This window comes from Phyllostomus hastatus, unplaced genomic scaffold (genome assembly GCF_019186645.2).
Source record: "Phyllostomus hastatus isolate PE091 unplaced genomic scaffold, TTU_PhHast_1.1 phas_contig_196, whole genome shotgun sequence".
Lineage (NCBI taxonomy): Eukaryota > Metazoa > Chordata > Mammalia > Chiroptera > Phyllostomidae > Phyllostomus > Phyllostomus hastatus.
Genome location: NW_025333709.1, coordinates 39766854 through 39785268, shown reverse-complemented (window position 1 = coordinate 39785268; position 18415 = coordinate 39766854). Strand labels below are relative to the sequence as shown.

Genomic DNA, 18415 nt, shown 5'->3' with positions numbered 1-18415 from the left:
GAAGTATAACTATGCTAGAATTTTGCCTCTTCCATTTCACAAAAGGAAATATTTGCTATGAATCAATGATAAACCAAGATGGAAGTAACTTTAAAACTGAAGTAAAAACAAGGCCCTGGATGGTATTTCTCAGTGGACTGAGCATAGGCCTATGAACCAAAAGGTCACTGGTTCGATTCCCAGTCAGGGCACATGCCTCAGTTACAGGCCAGTTCCCCACTTGGGGGCACTCGAGGGGAAACCACACATTGATGTTTCTCTCCCTCTCTTTCTCCTTCCTTTCACCTCTCTCTGAAAAAATAAATAAAATCTTTAAAAAATAAATAAAACTGAAGTAAAAACAGAAGCTATGTCATTAATTGGTACTATTTTTTCTTTGTTAGGGCATATACAGAGTTAATAAATATACATAAAATAATTACTAGGGATTTATAACTAACTGGCCTTCCTGATAAAATCTAAATTATCTGCAAGAATATAAATCTACAGAAGTAGATTTATTGTCTCATAGATTGACTATTAGTAAATAAAATTTTGTTTTAGTTTTTAAAGACCTTATTCATTTGTTTTTAGAGAGAGTAAGGGAGGGATAAGAGATGGCGAAAAACATCAATGTGTGATTGACTCTTGTGTCCTCCCTCCTGGGGACCTGCCCCTCAACCCTGTGCCCTGACTGGGTATTAAACTGTCAACCCTTTGGTTCACAGGCCAGGGCTCAGTCCATTGAGCCACACCAACCAGGGAATATCTGTGTTTCAAAAGGACTCATGGAGTGAACAACAGTGTGGTGATTGCCAGGGGAATATGGATTAGGGGAATAAATGGTAATGAAAAATACATTAAAATTAAAAAATAAAAAATAAAATTATTTTCATTATTAATAAAACAAAACTGTCCAATTTGGCCATTCTTAGGTTCCCACCTCCTCTGAAACGTATATAATTTCTGATTCTATAATTATTATCCGCTTACGCTAATGTCAGCACAATTCAAATCCTAACAAATCCTAAAATTCTAACAGTTTTAATGTGAGAAGTAAATATCAAATAGAAATTTTTACATCAATGTAAATGATATGAGATAAAAGAAAAAATATGTAATGTTTAGAATTTCTACCTATAGAAATATTTGATGTTTTTATGCTCTTGTTTCAATATAGGTTTTTATTTTATCATCTTTCCCCAAGTTAAAATTATGTAATTTTATAAAAGACTTTTCTTAAAGGGTTAATTAACAAATAATGACCATAATAGAATGAAAATATCTGGGTACCCTTCTAAAAGCCCCATACTTTGTCCCCACCTTATAGTCATGACCTATTTCTATTATAAGCATAAGGTCCCTTTAGGTGGTTGACCATTAACCATGAATAATTGAATCATGTTATTTGAGTTACCCCATGTTTCCTTTGGGGTAAAAATAAAAATAATTTTAAACAGCTACCAGTGTTAGTGTACTAAATATTATATAACCCAAAGAGAATGACATGGTGAAATAAGACCATAGATCCACAAGCATAAGCACAGGCCTACTTTTAATTCTTTACAAGTCTTGTAAAGTGTTTCAAACCCAATGACAGTTATTTTTCAGTGAATTATGATGCTTCTAAATCAAATGTTCCATTTATCCTTAAGCAATGTCATATGTTTGTTGGTGAGTTAATGGTTTCAGAAAAGCAGGTGGTATTAATGCAAATAAAATAATAAACCCAAATTTAGCTACAATTCTTGAGATATGGTTTATTTCAGTGTTTCTGAAAATTTAATGTGCCTCTTAGGATATTTCTAAAATTCAGAACCTGTTTCAATAGATCGGATCAGGCACTGAACTCTGGCATCTCTAACAAGTTCCCAGATGATATCTATGCTACTTGTCAGGGACACACTCTGAAGATAGAGCTAGATGAACATTCCCGGAAGCTGGTTTCTCCTAACTCTGAGATCTTATGGAAAAGTATTAAATTTCCAAAAGTGGCTTTCTGTCACCTGTGTTGGATTTGTGATAAACATTGGCACCAAAAATCATGTAGTAGCAAAACAAACTGGTTGTTTTTTAATGAGATAGAAAATAAAATCAAATATGAAATCTACCTCTTAAATTTTTAAGTGCTCACTACAGTATTACTTATAAGTACAATGTTGTGTGATAATCCCTAGAACTTTTTTCATATGCATAACTGAAACTCTATAATCATTGAGAAGCAAGTCTTCCTTCCTTCTTCAGCCCAGTCTCTTGCAACCACATTTTTACTTTCTGCTTCTATGGCTTTGACTACTATAAATACCTTGTATAAGTAGACTCCAGGGCCATTCACTGTAGAACACACCAGAACACTCAGAGCAGAAATAGGTAATGATCAAACATAAGAATATATTATTTATTGAAAGAAGCTGAATTTCAACCAGTTCTGCTATCAGTCATTGAATAGTTTGGCATGCCATTATTATGGTTGCCAGGCTTGTGTTAATATGAAATAATAAATAGTTGTAAGATTTAAAAATATACTTTTAATTAAAATATTTTGAAATTATAGACATCATAATATGGAGGAAATAAAAAAAGCTTTTAGAGTCAGATGGATATAAACTTGATTCACAATTTTGCTTCTTGTACAAGTTGCTCTGATCAGCTAAAGTAATATATTAAATCTTTGTAAATTTCACTCTTCTTTCTCTGAAAAAAAATCTTTTGTTATGTCATCTTTATAGAGGTTTAATAACAATTAAAAATAACATCATGGACCCTGGATGGTGTGTCTCAGTGGATTGAGTGTGGACCTGTGAACCAAAGGTTGCTGGTTCATTTCCCAGTCAGGCACATGCCTGGGTTGCAGGCCAGGTCCCCAGTAGGGGCCATGTGAGAGGTAACCACTCATAGATGTTTCTCTCCCTCTCATTCTCCCTCCTTTCCCCTATCTCTAAAGATAATAAATAAAATATTTTAAAAAGTAACATCATGCTTTATAAAGAAGAGACAATAAATCAATAAATTGTAGCTCTTTATGATTGTCAATAATGAATGTGAGTTGCACAAATAATGTGTTTCTATTACTACTTAGACTCTGCCTGAGCTGGGTTTTCAGTAAATAATATACAGTAATATAAAAGCTCTAGTCCATGATTAAAATCATGTTTTGACATGCTTTATGAGCTCTCTTTATATGGATTTTTGATAATATGCTTTCAGAATTATTGGCAGATCTACCCTTTGTCTGTACTTCAGGCTGGATAATGGAAAATGATTTGTACAGTTTTATTGAATTTACAAGGGCTAGAGTAAGCCACGTTAATTATTGCCATGTCATTCTTGCAGGCTAGCAGAAACTGAGATGAAACATAAGCCAAACTAAATATAATTAGCATTAAAATGACTCAAGCACGAAACATAATCAAATAGATCCTGAAGTGTCTTATTCTTGTCAACAAAAAAATATTGTGCTTGTTTTCAAGGATTCATTTTTATTGTTCCCCCCATTTTCTGAAGTATGAGAAGTATTCTAAGTCCCTATCATATTTCTCAAATAACATTTTTGTTATTGACATTACACCCTACACTGTCATAAATAATTAATCCAATTTTTAAAGCTAGGTGATGCTAGCTATAAAATCTTACAGGATGAATACCAGGTGCCAATACCTCTAAAAACGAATGCTTTTTCCCAACTATACATTATTAAATGTCAATAAGTTTTCTAATCAGTCTATTCTCTTCAGAGTATAAATTCTTTCTTCTAAGCTCAGTAAATTTGGGTTGAATTTAAAGAACAAATATACTCAAAAAGAGATATTTTAACATGGGAATTCTAATTTTTGCTTGGTAGACCATGAGTGAGCAGTAGTAAACATTTACCACTGACCCATACAAATAAGAAGAGAGTGTAAAAAATTAGAGGGTAGGCAGAAAAAAATTGTAGAAAAAGAGAGAAGGAACAAAATTTTGTTAAGTAGAGTTATAGGGAAAGTGCCACAGACATAAAGGACTTGGGGCAGCGTAGACAGTAATAGACATAGATTAGGGTTTCCCTTTGATGGCTGAGGCATCTGCTCACAAGGTCTGAGCTGAGATGACAATGAAGGAAAGCTCATCCCCAGTAGTTTCTGGAGTTCAGTTCTTCCCATTCTTACATTATGACAACTCTCTCAATGAATTTCTCTAAGTGAGAGAAGAAATCAGGCAGATTCAAAGAGGGATTCCTGGAATCACAGGCTAGTGCCAGAAAATGTGGGCCTCCTTCTAGTTTGACCAGGGCTGATGTTTTCAGCAAGTACAATATCCTTTTGACTTTGTTAGCTGTAAATTTACTGAAATATTTCCATAGTGCTTACTTAAAAGCCAGTTCCAGGGATACCCATGTGCCCCTACTCTCTGCCTACTCAGTTTCATCCCTGGGTAGTTCTGAATTCCTCTGATGAGGCAAATGCATGGGCGACGGCTGGTACAGTTCTTCTGTCCCATTAGGCACCTGTGCCAAAGCATTTGGCTATTTTGGCTATTATCTTCAGGGGATATATATTATTTCAGGACTTCAAAAGAAAAGGGGCCTCCACATTAATAAAAAGCTGAAATAGGATCTGAAATGTAAGAATGTGACTAAAGGGATCCAAAGCAGAATTTTATCTATTTTACAGTTTATGTGAAGTCCATTAAAATGGGTGTGGCAAAATAAAGTTAAGTTGAAATAATTTCTCTGTTCCTGAACTTAGAATGAAGTTGTACTATGGAGAAAATAACATTTATAATCTTTTATACTCCTGTGCTGTCAGAGCCATTTACACATACAATATGAATCTTTTCTCTTTTTCTCAAAAGAAAAAAAGTATTTCTAGTCACTTTTAAATCAGTATTCCCCAACTCATCTCCTGTCACTTTCTGATTTACAAAGAAAAATCCAGAGCTCTTCAAAAAAATCAAGTATATGGCTGTATTTGAACTTGACAGGCTCTCTCGTGACAAGATCCCTCAGTACATATTGCCTCTTCTTCCTGGAATACCCATCACCTTTTATTACACCAGTGACACTTTCAGCCTTCAAAGTGCATGTCAAATGACTTCTCCAATGCATATTCTCTGCATATGTGTTATTTCACCTAATGTAGGCATCTAGAACCATATGCCAAATGAATGATTTTAGATGAATTTCTTTACAACTTTTATGAACTTTAAAAAGGAGGAGAGAAATGTGTCTACCTTTGTTGTAACTTGCCACAACTTCGTAAGGAATAGTGCTCCTAAAATATTTTAAAAGGAGATAATTATCTGAGGGAAGAGTAAGACTAATTTACCTTCTTATTTTAAATGGTGAGTTTTAAATGATTTTGGAATGAAAAAATCATTTTCCCTAGTTATTTCTTATTTATATGTAATTGTCTTACTTCATATCTGTATTTATACTTTAGGATGAAGGTGAATGAATAAATGTACAAGTTCTAATATTATGACTTGAATTAATCATCTCTCAAGAACAATACAGATGCTCTTCTTAAAAATGCCATTAGGTTAATTACAATGCATTTCTCAGTTGCATAGGCCTTGTTTGCTTTTCATATAAAAAACATAATTAATAGATGATAAGATAATAATTTCTCTGTCATAAGTTCTCCTTTTACTAATCTCAAAACAGATTAAAATGACACTTAAAATTTATGTAGTATACTTTTATTAAAGAGTAAAAAGGTATGTTTTAAAATATAGTGAGGTTAATACGGAGTGATAAAACAACTGTGTTTTAATTTTTTTCTTATTTAACAAAGATTTTTATCTTGTTTTTCATCCTGTATAACAGACATGTTACATACAAAGTACCACAAATTTATTGGAGATAAAATAGTATTTATTCTTTTAGCCAACTTACATGTAGCAAGGAGGTTAACCCATAGAAGCAAAGTTGATTAAGATTATAAAACAAGAATACACATCAAATTCTAGTAGTAGGCACTATTATAAGTCTTGGGATAACCATTTTCCTTGGGTACTCACAATAACTTTATGAGTCAGGTATCATTTATAACCTAATTTTACTGATGAGAAAATTGAGACACAAAGATCATAATTTATTTGTCTAAGATCACATAATAGTGATTGATACAGGGTTCAGAGCTGAGCGGTGTGGCTCCAGAGTCTGTTCTGCTAATCTCTAGGCTATACTTCTATATCAGACACAAAAGCAGGACCCCTTCCATCAGAGATGATTGCAGAAAAAGCTATCAGATAGCAAGAGGAATTAAACCAGTGTTTTTAAAAACAAAACACTTTGGATTGATAGAGATTATAACTTGTGTGGCAGAGAGGAAACTGGGAGGCAGCCATAAGGTAAGGAGTTACAAGAACATAGAAATAAAGTTAGAAAAATATGACACATATTCAAGGGGTCATAAAGAAGACAGACAGGATCAGGGTTTTATTGAGAGTTGTGAAAAAGATTAATATGTTTACAGTGCTTTGCCAGATATTACTATTTGGTACAGTATGCCATTGCTTCTATTAAAATAGTATTTGTTCTTCAGGTCATTTTCTACATAAATTGATTTTGATATTGCCAATTGACTATATCAATGTTATTATCCTTGTGGTACTTTTACCTCACTGAACCTACCGTTTGACTAAGGTATCATAGCATCAGGGATTTAGTTGCTGCTCAAAGATAACTTTAAAAAAATAAAGAAATGTATTTGGACACTAATAAAAACATCCAGGTAAACTTTCCCTGCATAAAAATATTAAGCCCAAAAGCAGCAACTTATCCATTGTTTTCTTTTCAGGTAAACCAGTGATGATAGTGACAGAGTATATGGAAAATGGCTCTTTAGATACATTTTTAAAGGTAAGATTTGAAACAAATTTAATTACTCAAGATGCTATTTATATATTGATCATGACATTGAAGTTGAAATTGAGCCACTTTAAAGCTAAATTTTAAAATAGATAGAACTATCTGGAGTCAAAATCATTATACTCCAAAATTATTAACTTTGGCTTGAAAATTTTTCTTTTGAGAAAACTTATACAAATTCAAATTATATGCATCTTCAGTTTTATTTAACTATATGTTAATTTTCCTGAAAATATAAAGAAAAGGAAGGAATGAAAGAAGAAGCGAAATAAGAAGAAGGAAAGAAAGAAAAAAGAAGGAAGGAAGGAAAAGAAGGAAGGAAGGAAGGAAGGAAGGAAGGAAGGAAGGAAGGAAGGAAGGAAGGAAGGAAGGAAGGAATGGGGAGAGGGAGGAAGGAAGAGAGGGAGAAAAGGAAAAAAGAGAAGAAAATAGTTTATCTGTAATAGTATCAACAATTTTAAAAAAGAATCTTCTACAAATGCTTAACTTTTTCAAGAAATACACATAATCAGGCAGAGCAAGAAAAAAGTGTGTCTGAAAGTTCTGCATTAATTATCTGCATTAAGGGGTTCAAAGGACTTGGAACCCATCTGAGGTCATCCTCTGCTTGAGCCAGTGCAGTCATCCTGTGGTACAGACAATACTAATCCTATACTGTCTGGTCTGTGGGTCTCAGAGAAAGGTATTTTTTTAACTGTGTAAGTCTCCAAATTTGAAATGATGGCCACTCATTTTATTATATAGTCAGGGAGTTTGTGCTAGACAATATAACATATTTGCAGGCCTAATTCATCCTGTAAGCTGGAAGTTTTTTATCTTCAGTAACAATTATTGCTATTGATTGAGAAAGGTGATGGGAAATGGCATTAATGCCGGTCATAAGAAGGTCCTGTGCATTGAATATGGCAGTGATCCCCAAGTTTCTGTTGCCAGATTTCTTATACATATCTTTCAGTTCTCTAGTGTCTTAAGTTATATCTTCCTTTTTCTTTTCAAAATAATCATCACGTGAGCCTTATCCTGTATGTCTGCAGTAAGTTCAGTGCCCTTGAGAAATACAGCAAGCTTCCGAGAAATGCAAACATTGTCCTGGTCACTGTGCACTAATTCCTCGCCCATCTGCTGCTGAAGAATCTCCCTTTACCCCCTCTGACCATTTCTTCTTTACGACAATGTGCCTATCCAGCAAGCTTCTTTTAAAGCACCTCGAAAATATACAGTATGTTTAACCCTAGACAAACACCAGGTTGCATTGATGAGTACACTCCTGTGATGAGTGAGGAAAAGGAGTTACAATTAAATGAGATTTTTGACAAAGGCTTTCAAAGCTTTTATCTGCTTTCATGGAGCAAAGAACTGATACATATTATCAAGTTAGTTATATATTTCCCATCTTTTTCTGTTCTCCCTCAAATAGAATTTGTGCATGAATTTGGTGATAGTATTAATTTGGGATTGAAGGAAGATCCTTTCATATTTCCTCCCAGTGATTTGTGTTTGCTGGACTAACATTTCCACATCATCTTTATAGAAGAACGATGGGCAGTTCACTGTGATTCAGATTGTGGGCATGCTGAGGGGCATCGCCGCGGGAATGAAGCACCTGTCCGACATGGGCTATGTGCACAGAGACCTCGCTGCTAGGAACATCTTAATCAACAGTAACCTTGTGTGCAAAGTGTCTGACTTTGGACTTTCCAGGGTACTGGAGGACGATCCTGAAGCAGCCTATACCACAAGGGTAAGAACTAACAGAATGCATCTCTAAAACACTAGACTAGAGGTATTTAATTTCTAAAGATTTCAAAGGAATTAGCAAAAAGGGTGATGTTTTCAACATAGGGGGAAAAAAGAAAGAAATAGAGGGAATTTGGGATTAAAAAATCCAGATGATGATCCTTGTTAGATATCAAAAAAAAAATCATATATTAAACAGAGATAGCAAAGCATTTACCTTATGAGTGTCAAATATTTTCCCCTAAACAACAAAACAAACAAACAAGCAAGCAAAATATAACCGAAGACACTGAAATAGAGAACAGGCTGACATTGACCAGAGGGGAGAGGGGAGGGAATTTCAGGGGAAAAGAGGAGGAGTTTACAGGAACAAGTATAAAGGACACATGGATAAAAACTATGAGGGAGTTGGAAATGGGATGGAGGTGGGGAGGGTTGGGGGGGTGGGCTGGAATGGGAGTAAAAGACAGAAAACTATACTTGAACAGCAATTAATAAAATAATAAAATAAAATATAAAATATAAAATAAAATAAATAAAATAAGATAGTAGCAACAAAAAAAAATTCTCCTAAACATACTGAAAATAAAAAAGTTTGAATTTAGAGTGGATACACAATATAAAAGTTATATAAAGTTTTAAATGTAAAATAAAGTGAGAGAATCTCATATTAAAAGCAGAAAACATATATACAATGTATATGAATATATACGGGTATAGCATTATTGGTTAGCTTAAACTCTCTGAACTATAATATCTTGTAAACCAAATATAGCAATATTTAAACTTACCTTTTAAGGATTCATGTGGTATAGTATAAAAGAGCTATTCTTTAAAAAACTTTATACTTACTGAAGGTATACCTAATTTCTTTTCTTACATGCTTAAAAATTGTTAACCCCATATCTTTGGAAAATTAGTCACTAACTAATATTGTAATTAGGATAAATCATCACCTGTTTCCAGCAATGTAGTTGGTTACTGAATTGATAATTCTTTCTGTGGAAAATTGTGAGTATTGATATGATGGAATTTTTTGGACAATCTATACATTGAACTTCTTTGGTTTGAATCCCTTATGATAAACTACATTTGTTTAATTCTAAATCTTTACGATATGATCAAGTTCAAGGTTTAAACTCCTTGGGAAGACAGGAATTTTTCATTGTATCTTTTTCATTATACAATTTTGTTAACCTTGGTTTCTATGAAAAAGAACACTTTGTTATGTATTATATTTATGACAGATGTGTTACACAGTTTTAAATTTAATTCAGCTTTTTAAAAATTACTTCTACTCATAGTCTAGAAATAAGTATGTTGATAGAACATAAGCCTTTCTTTTTCACTGCTGCTTTATGACTCAGATTCTTAGGGACTGCACTATGCCAAAGGTCAAAAGCAAGTTATCTAAGCAAAAAAATCTTTTAATGGCCAGCTTATTAAATCAATAAATTAATTGAGGGGATATCAAGTCCTCTTCCAGACTTAATTATCTTTGTCATTATTTGCATTAAATAAAACCTCATTTAAGAATTCTCCTAGAATTAGTGTTACATTTAATAAACATGGCCTAAATAAGACTGTGATTTCAGAAAAATCCATTCCCAGCATGATTACTTAATGTCTTAGTTAAATGCATAAGGTAGATTCTCAACATCTGTGCCAATGTGTCATGCTGGAGGACAAGGGAAAGCAGAGGCCCTAAGGCCATCAAGAATTATTCCTGTGAAATGGGTTATGGTGACAGTTCATGGAAGATGCATATACTGATAGTTAAGAAGATAAGGGAACTTTGCATAATACTGATGCCAAATATGATTGTCAGAGGTTCAAGAGAAAAATTCTAGGATGAAGTTTAAAGTAATTAACAAACTATAATTTTAAGAAGTATAGTAATAATATATTAGACAATACCACAAAACAAATACTTGGACCTATTTGTGATCTTACCTTTGAATACTTAATTAACAGAAGCATGTTTCGGAAAAGTCCTCCTAAAGGGTATTATCATATTTCTACAGAGCAAATAATTTAAACTTAGTTTGAATATTTCAATTAATTTCAACTCAGAGAGCCATCTCAACATCATTATTTTCTTATATATCTTGAAACTTTGGTTCAAATAAAGCAATTTAGGTCCCATTTTTTTTTCTGGTAAATGAAATAAATTATTCCCTTCCAGCAAAATAAGAAGGCATATGTTAGACTTTTCACAAGAAAAATACTCAAAACCTACACCTCTCTCACATTCTTCCTTTTTTTCTTATTAATGAAATGTTTGGTTGCTTGGGATTACCTGCTTTTAAAAATTAAGACAAAAAAATCTTCTATGAAAGGGACAGAATATATGTTAATTCTGTAAACTAAGAAGAAACCTAGCAAACCATTTTTTTGTCACATAAAAAAATCCTAAATTTGATAATGTTCTTCCCCATAATCTAATTGCAATGATTTTTAAAATGGTTGCATTAAATGAGAAACCTATTTCTTAGGTTAAAAAAAAGCCCTTCCAAACAAACACAAAAAACATGTCTTCAGAAAATAAGAGAAATCAAGTTTAAAAAAAATTACCTGATATCAAGGAAAAATGTAACCAAATTGTGTAATATATCTGATTTTCATGCTTATTAACTGCTAAACTTCTTAGGGTTGCATACAGCAACTGAGACATTCCACTTAAAATTCTTATATTAAAGGAAAAAAAACACCCCCAGAATTTGAGTCCTTGACTCTCTGGTTGCAAGTTTTGAAAGTTGCCTTATTGATTTGCTTGACTGCTCACTTTCCCTACTAAGAGCTGCCCTCCTGATGGTGTAATTGAGATGTGGACCCTGTATGTGCTCCAGTGGTCAAACAGAATTTAAACCAGAATCCTTCCAGACAGCCAATTAGTAGTCAGCCTACCAGTGCTTATGGACTGGTGTGTGAAAAGAGACTGCCTGATGGTAAATAGATCCACTTAAAAATGTTACATCTCTTTCCAGATCTCTTCAGTGAGACATCAATATCCCTAGATACATTTGAAGTGTGTGAAATTTGTTATCCTTTTTAAATTTCAGGGAGGCAAAATTCCTATCAGATGGACTGCCCCAGAAGCTATAGCTTTCCGAAAGTTTACCTCTGCTAGTGATGTCTGGAGCTATGGGATCGTAATGTGGGAGGTCGTGTCTTACGGGGAGAGACCCTACTGGGAGATGACCAACCAGGATGTAAGTATGGCACTTTCACTCTTTCAGTTTGAAATGAAATGCTTTGCTCTCTGTGTCAGGAGACTTATAATAACTTCGATTTCTCAACATGACAGTTGCTTTAAAAAATGAAATACTTTGTTTACATGTTGGCATGTTTTGTTGTTAAAGTAGCCTGTATGCAGAAGCTCATGAGTTAGTGCAAAGGAAAGTAAGTTACTGTTGTATAAAAACTCAGTCCCCAGCTAGGCAGTTCTAGCTGTATTGTAGTGATACTGCACTAATCTTTTGTCAATGTCATTTTTGAAGCTAAAGAACCGTCAAAGAACAAGTAGTGACAGGCAAGTTTTTTTTAATTTACCTATGATAGAGAGAATTAATACTCCAGTCCTAAAGAATGAATGATACTGACTTAATAGTGGATGCTCTTAGAGTATATAAAGGGACAGTCTATGTTTTTTAAATTAAAAAATGTATGAAGAGTTATATTGTCTATTTAATGTGGAAGAAAACTGATTATTTTCCCCACATAGAAAAAATAATTCATATGTAGAAAAACAGAATCCTAGAATTCAAGGAATTATGAAAGAATCTTCAAGTTCAGAATGTTTATTATGTAACATCTAACATATGACCTTTTTGGTTTTTGCTTTTGTAATTTTTATATAGCATTTTCCATCTTGGATCACATTCAAATTTGATATATTTCCTGTCAAATAACAACAATTATAAAAGCAGATAACATTTATTGATCCCTTACTATGTGCCATACACTACCTTACATGCTTTATCAACTAATATCTTATTACTCCTTTATCAAACCAGTATATTGAAGTCTCACCTCAATAGCATGCTTTAAAATATATTTTTCTCTAATTAATTCTTCCATCCATACACTGTAAAATCACCCTCTCTGATGTATTCTGGTGTTCTTAAACAGCTACTATATTTTTGTACCCTCATATTATTAAAGCAACAGTCCCATGCCAGTAATTATGATTCATTTCAGATATAAAAATTCAAGTCTAGTTTAATGAAAGTCAATACCATATCTATTTCAAAGTGTTTTCCACAACCACAGGGCTAGCCTAACCCATGGTACTGAGGTTGTAAAGGAACAATGATCAATGTTTGTTCTTCCTCCTTTTCTGCCAAAGTCTGTGCCTGGATTTTTCAGGCTCTTCCTGGATGGAGAGATAGGAAGGAGGAAGCAAGAATGTTTTTGTAATGTTGGGCTGTTGATGCCTCCTGTTGGACAGTAATCCAAAGATTGTTCTCTAGTGAGATTCATGTCTGAGCTCTTTCAAAGGCACTTGATGAGGTCCTCCTCTCTTCAAGGTCATTAGAAAGAAGGATGTACTCTACCTGACTTATCCCAGTTCCTCTCACTTGCATGCCCACTCCACAGTCTTTCAATGCACTGTCTGCATCTCTACTAAACCTGATGGAAACACATTACTGTTGGAGGCTCTACCAGTGTTCCCTGTTTGGGATACTACTTCAGGCTGTCTCAGCCAACCTGCCTTCTTCAAATCTCCCCAGGTAGGAAGCTAGGGTCACATTTCAGCTTTCCCAAAGATTGCAGTTAACATTTAAACACTGCAGGCTCAAGGAGGCCAAACCCCACACAGTAAAAAATCTGCATAGAACTTTTGACCCCCCAAAACTTAAATACACATAGTCTAGTGTTGACTGGAAGCCTTACAAATAGCATAAACAATTAACACATATTTTGTATGGTATATGTATTATATACTATAGTCTTAAAGTAAGCTACAAAAAATGAAACTGTTAAAATTGTAAGAAAGAGAGTATATATTTGCAGAAAGTATGGAAGAAGATTTGCATGCAAGTGAACTCATGCAATTCAAACCCATGTTCAAGGGTCAACTGTATTTTGTAGCATTCTTCTCTGATAGCAGTGGTAAACAGGGCGATAGAATGCACAGCAAAACACCTAAACATTGCTGCCATTGGTTTTCTTTGTGCTGCACTCACTTGATTTAAACAGAGGGTGCTGACTTACATTTCTCTAAATGTGGAAGAACATAGTATCTATTGTTCTCAACTTTATGATTTTAGGGGCAGGGCAATGATAAAAGCATCATTAAATTCTTGGTATATATGTCACAAACCATCATAGAGACATTATTATTCCTGTTTTGTAGTCAAGAAACTAAAACAGAGAGATTAAATGATTTTCTTAAGGCCACACAAGTAAAAGTTATGCTAGAAATTTCCATCTGGTTGTACAATTTTTTTTGTACCTAACCACCACCTTGTCTCCAGTTAAATCAATGTCTACTTTCTCCCTCTCATTTCAAACCAGTGATCCTAGATCACTCTTTTGAGTGGAAATAAGGTATTCAATTTAACGTGTAATAATTACTCTGGGTTAATCTAGTCTAGACAAAGGTTAAAGCTATTTGCTACTTTCTGTTCCCCAGATACATGTTAAATGCTAACCTGAGGTACAGAGCACTTCATGGTTCGGCTTCTGTGTTCTTCCAAGTTTCATTTCAATGCCATTCTTTTGTTTACATTTTGTGAGACTATTTTCTTCTGTCTTGCCAGCAAACCTGGTCCCTTCACCTAAGAAAAACATTTGTCCCTTAGTTAACTTCTCATAATTGAGATATTTTGAACTCTGATTCTGTCACTAAGGGTTATTTGCACTTCCCTACCGTGTATATAATATATGCAGCATTGTCATCTACATTATTGCCAGCTATACCTGACATAGTTGTATTTATCACAAATAAAGTTATAAAACAAAGCAGAATATGACACTAGGTGAATGAATGTCCCTAAGTATTTCTGCTAATCTTGACTGGGCTTGCTCCTGTTCCTTGGGGTTGGCTGGTCTATACTTGCACACCACAAGTCCTTCGTCTTCTCTGGAGACCAGCAGGGAAGACTACATGTGAACCCAGTTGCCAAGTAACTGAACGGCAAGAGTGAGCCCAGTTGCTTCTCAGCCTGGAACATATCTGCTAAAACCCCACTGGCCAATCCCATAATGAGGGTATTGGTCCATTACACTGCTCACCATGAGTAAACAATAGAAAGTTACCTGCAGAAAGACATAAAAAATGGAGGTGTGAAGGATTTGGTAAATGTTTTTTTTTTCCTGATTTCAGCTGTGTGTGAGTCTTGATACTTTTGCAGATAACTGTATTTCAAATTATTTTAAAAATGCCGATGTAATATTTTCAGGAAGTTATAAAATAAAAACTAATATTTTAGCTTTGTCTGGGATCTCTGAGAATCTAAATGAGGTTTACAGAAAACAATTATATAGTTACAGATCTTTGCATAATGTCTGCCTTTAATAGTTTGTCCAGTGCATGCTTTGCATTTCCTCAGTAAGTTCATGGTCATTAGCTGCATTTAGTTTTTAGATGTTTTACCAGATTTGTATCCCGGAAACATAACAGACATACTATATTTGACAATCATGATTACTTGATATTTCCTTCGGGAAAAATGATCGTAGAACAAAGAAGTACTGAATTTGGCTGTTTTGAATGATATATTTTCTAGTTCCTACATTCTAGATACTATCTGATTCAAAAGGGCTTTGCCACCATGAAAATGTTAATTTAGCAAGACACACAGAACCATCCAAACCCCTCAAAAAAAGCCTTTGGCTGTGTCAGGGGAAGAGAGTGCTGCGGTAGATTTCTTTTGATTTAGAATCGCCTCTGTCATCACAGAGAAAAATCATAACAATGCATAATAAAAATAAACCAGAATGACTAGGATGATTTAGATAAATGCCAGACCATGAACTCTGATTCAAGCTTGGGAAACTAAGATAATCCCCTACAGTCAGCAGAAGCTTCTTAATAACAAACATTTTAAATGTCAACATTTTTCTCAGCTTTAAATGAAAACTAAAATAAAAATATTTTCATTGCATTGCATTTTTAGATGTAATGTCTGTGTTTCTATCTTATTTATTGTGAAATATATGAACATATAGAATATGCTAAACACATACATAACAAAATGTTTTAATTACTCATTTAAATGATCTGTTTCTCAATCTTCTCATGTTAGAATTACGTTTGCCTTTTTTGGAGGGGGAGGAGAGTTTTCTATACCATTTCTGTTGGCCATGGTCTTACCTATAAAGTGCAAGGATATTTGACTCCAAGAGAGGCATATACACTTGGTACTGGGTGTGCCTCTCTCATGTCTTTACTTTGTCTCAATGTTCAGTGAGTGGTACTGAATAGCTAGATATAGATGGAGATGGAGATATAATTATATAAATGTATATTATTCTTCTTACACTATTGGAATAGTTTATGGTAAAGCAAAGAGAATATTTTATGATAACATGCAATGCAAGATGATTAACTACAGTATGAGAAGTGTAGTTCTCATCCAAATACTGCAAATTACCAAGATTTGCCAGTGACCAAATTATTAAACTTCTCAGCCTCACTGTAATGCTGTCTGTGTACTAATGAGTGTACTGGACTGACAACAATTGGTCGTCTAGGATAACCTCTATGGATGGATAATGCAGCCCTTGGATGCAAGTAAATATTTTATGGACTGGTATCCTCATGGAAATTCTTACCCCCTTGAAAAAAGAGATGCATAAAGAAATATCAATATTTAAGTCCCAAATTACTGTACCTTGCTGTTTAAAAACAATAATAAAAATTTAAAAATGTATATGGGCTGAGAGTCACTCTTCTTGGATTCTACACTTTCAGTCAGTTTAAATGACTATAAAGAGAATGCACTTGAATAGAGGATTCCTAAGATTTCTTTAATCTCTGCAACTCCAGTGATCTAAGATTGATGAATTAAGAAAAAGGCATACTTAATATATGTTTAATAACTTGACAAGAGGAAAAATCCTAGAAAACTGTTATATATTAAACTATTTTTTGTGGTATTAAGATTATTTATGGGAACATACTCTTAAACTCTTAAACTCTATCACGTAGCAACAAAAAGACTTATATGTGAGATTTCAAGTAAATAGGTATCAAGATAGGCACTCACAACCTAGACAGAACTTACTTGTCAGAACGCCTAGCTGAGGCTCAAATTCTGCTACAAATTTCCTGCCACTTAGTTATCCATCCTACAATTTTTACATTTCCTGTGATTGAGAATATACTATTTTTCAAAATAACTACTTTTATTTCTGGATATTATTTTTTTATGGTGCAAGAAATATGATCCCATGGAATAAGATCCATACGACTTTCATTTGGGGGGAGGTAATTGTTTCTAATTCCAGTAATGTGGTTCAACCCATGATAGAAAGATGAATTATAGTTTACATGCCAGAGAGACATAAATGTGAATCTTACCCTGCCACTTCTTAGCTTTGTATATCTCAGAAATACTTAACCTCTGGAATCTCAAGTGTTTTGTCTGTAAAATGCATGTAATAATTACTCCCTTTTAGTGTGTGGTAAAAATGAGTGTAGATAATATATGCGCAGTTTACATCACAGTTCCTGTAATATAATATCTGAGCTAGGCTAGGCCTTCCAAGAAGCCAAGAGGGAATTAGATTTGCATTAGTGGTATTAAAGGGAAATATTTATAAAGAAAAAGGGCTGGATAAGAGGAAGGTGGGAGAGATGTCAGATTTTGATACAGGTGCAGTGGAGATCAAGGAAAGATGATCAGGGGCAAACATCTGAGACTGAGGTTTGATTCTAGAGATGTTGGCAAGGCTGCCAGTGAATCCTCAAGCCAGTCTACCTTAATATCACTGCCACATGAAGTAAGTGACTGAGAGTAATCTTGCCAAGAATGGCCTTGATATAAATGTGGCAATGGGCTTTGGAGGGTCTAGAGTTAAGGATTGTTGGTCAATTACCTTCCCTGCAGATGATGATATGATAGACACATTTTCAGCTGCAGCACAGACTGACTTCTCCACAGAAGTTCAATGAGACTCTCCCGTGGTTTTGTTGATTCTTCCTGAGGGGACACTGAGAGGCAGACTGTGGACTACACTATAGCTCCTATAGCTTTTGCTGTTCTCAGGACCACACCTGGTTTTAGCCTCTCTTTCCTCTGCTATCCATTCTGAATTTCTGTCATCTGTCAGCTTGTCAGATCATTGTAGTTTACCTGGTAGTCTGAACCAACTGGCCTTTTTAGGCAGATTTCAGGACACAGTTTTTATAAAAAAACAACAAGACATCCCCGAGTGTATCACCTGGGTCCCACATGTGCTTCTCCCCACCCAGCTGTGTGAAAGCAGCTCTAATGCCTCCTACTGCTCAATAGCAACTACTTTTGCCATCATGGGGACTCCCCTTCTCTTCGCTGGTACCTGGGTACAAGTAGTCCAGCTGTTCTGGTGGCAGCCATAACTGCTAGTCTGATGGAACCCTTGCTGTGTCCCCTGGTCAGGGCCACTGGGAACGGTGCACAGTAGAGAAGTTCCTGATTTAATACATGTACTGCATCCTGAATGATGGCACCATCTTGTTTCAGAGTGTTGCATCCAAGTTGCCTGGTGTTTCAGGTGCTTCAACTTTGCCTTTAAAAGGCCTTGTAGCACTCTGTGAGTGAAGCTAGTTGTTTTAGGATGATGAGCTGTGTAGTGGTTGCCAGGACCAGCTTGTATCAGGTAGCATATTTTTATATCATTTCAACGTGAATGAGATTA

The 18415-nt window shown here is 34.6% G+C and overlaps 1 protein-coding gene across 11 annotated transcripts in view; it reads left to right on the top strand.

Moving 5' to 3' along the window:
- Positions 1–18415, top strand: part of EPHA5 (EPH receptor A5) — a 313122-nt gene that overhangs the window by 274744 nt on the left and 19963 nt on the right. For all 11 annotated transcript variants that reach the window (XM_045834335.1, XM_045834334.1, XM_045834338.1 and 8 more), the window contains 3 exons: positions 6759–6820; positions 8361–8570; positions 11629–11778. In XM_045834335.1, the coding sequence (XP_045690291.1) occupies positions 6759–6820; positions 8361–8570; positions 11629–11778 (422 nt within the window). The remainder of the gene's footprint in view (positions 1–6758; positions 6821–8360; positions 8571–11628; positions 11779–18415) is intronic.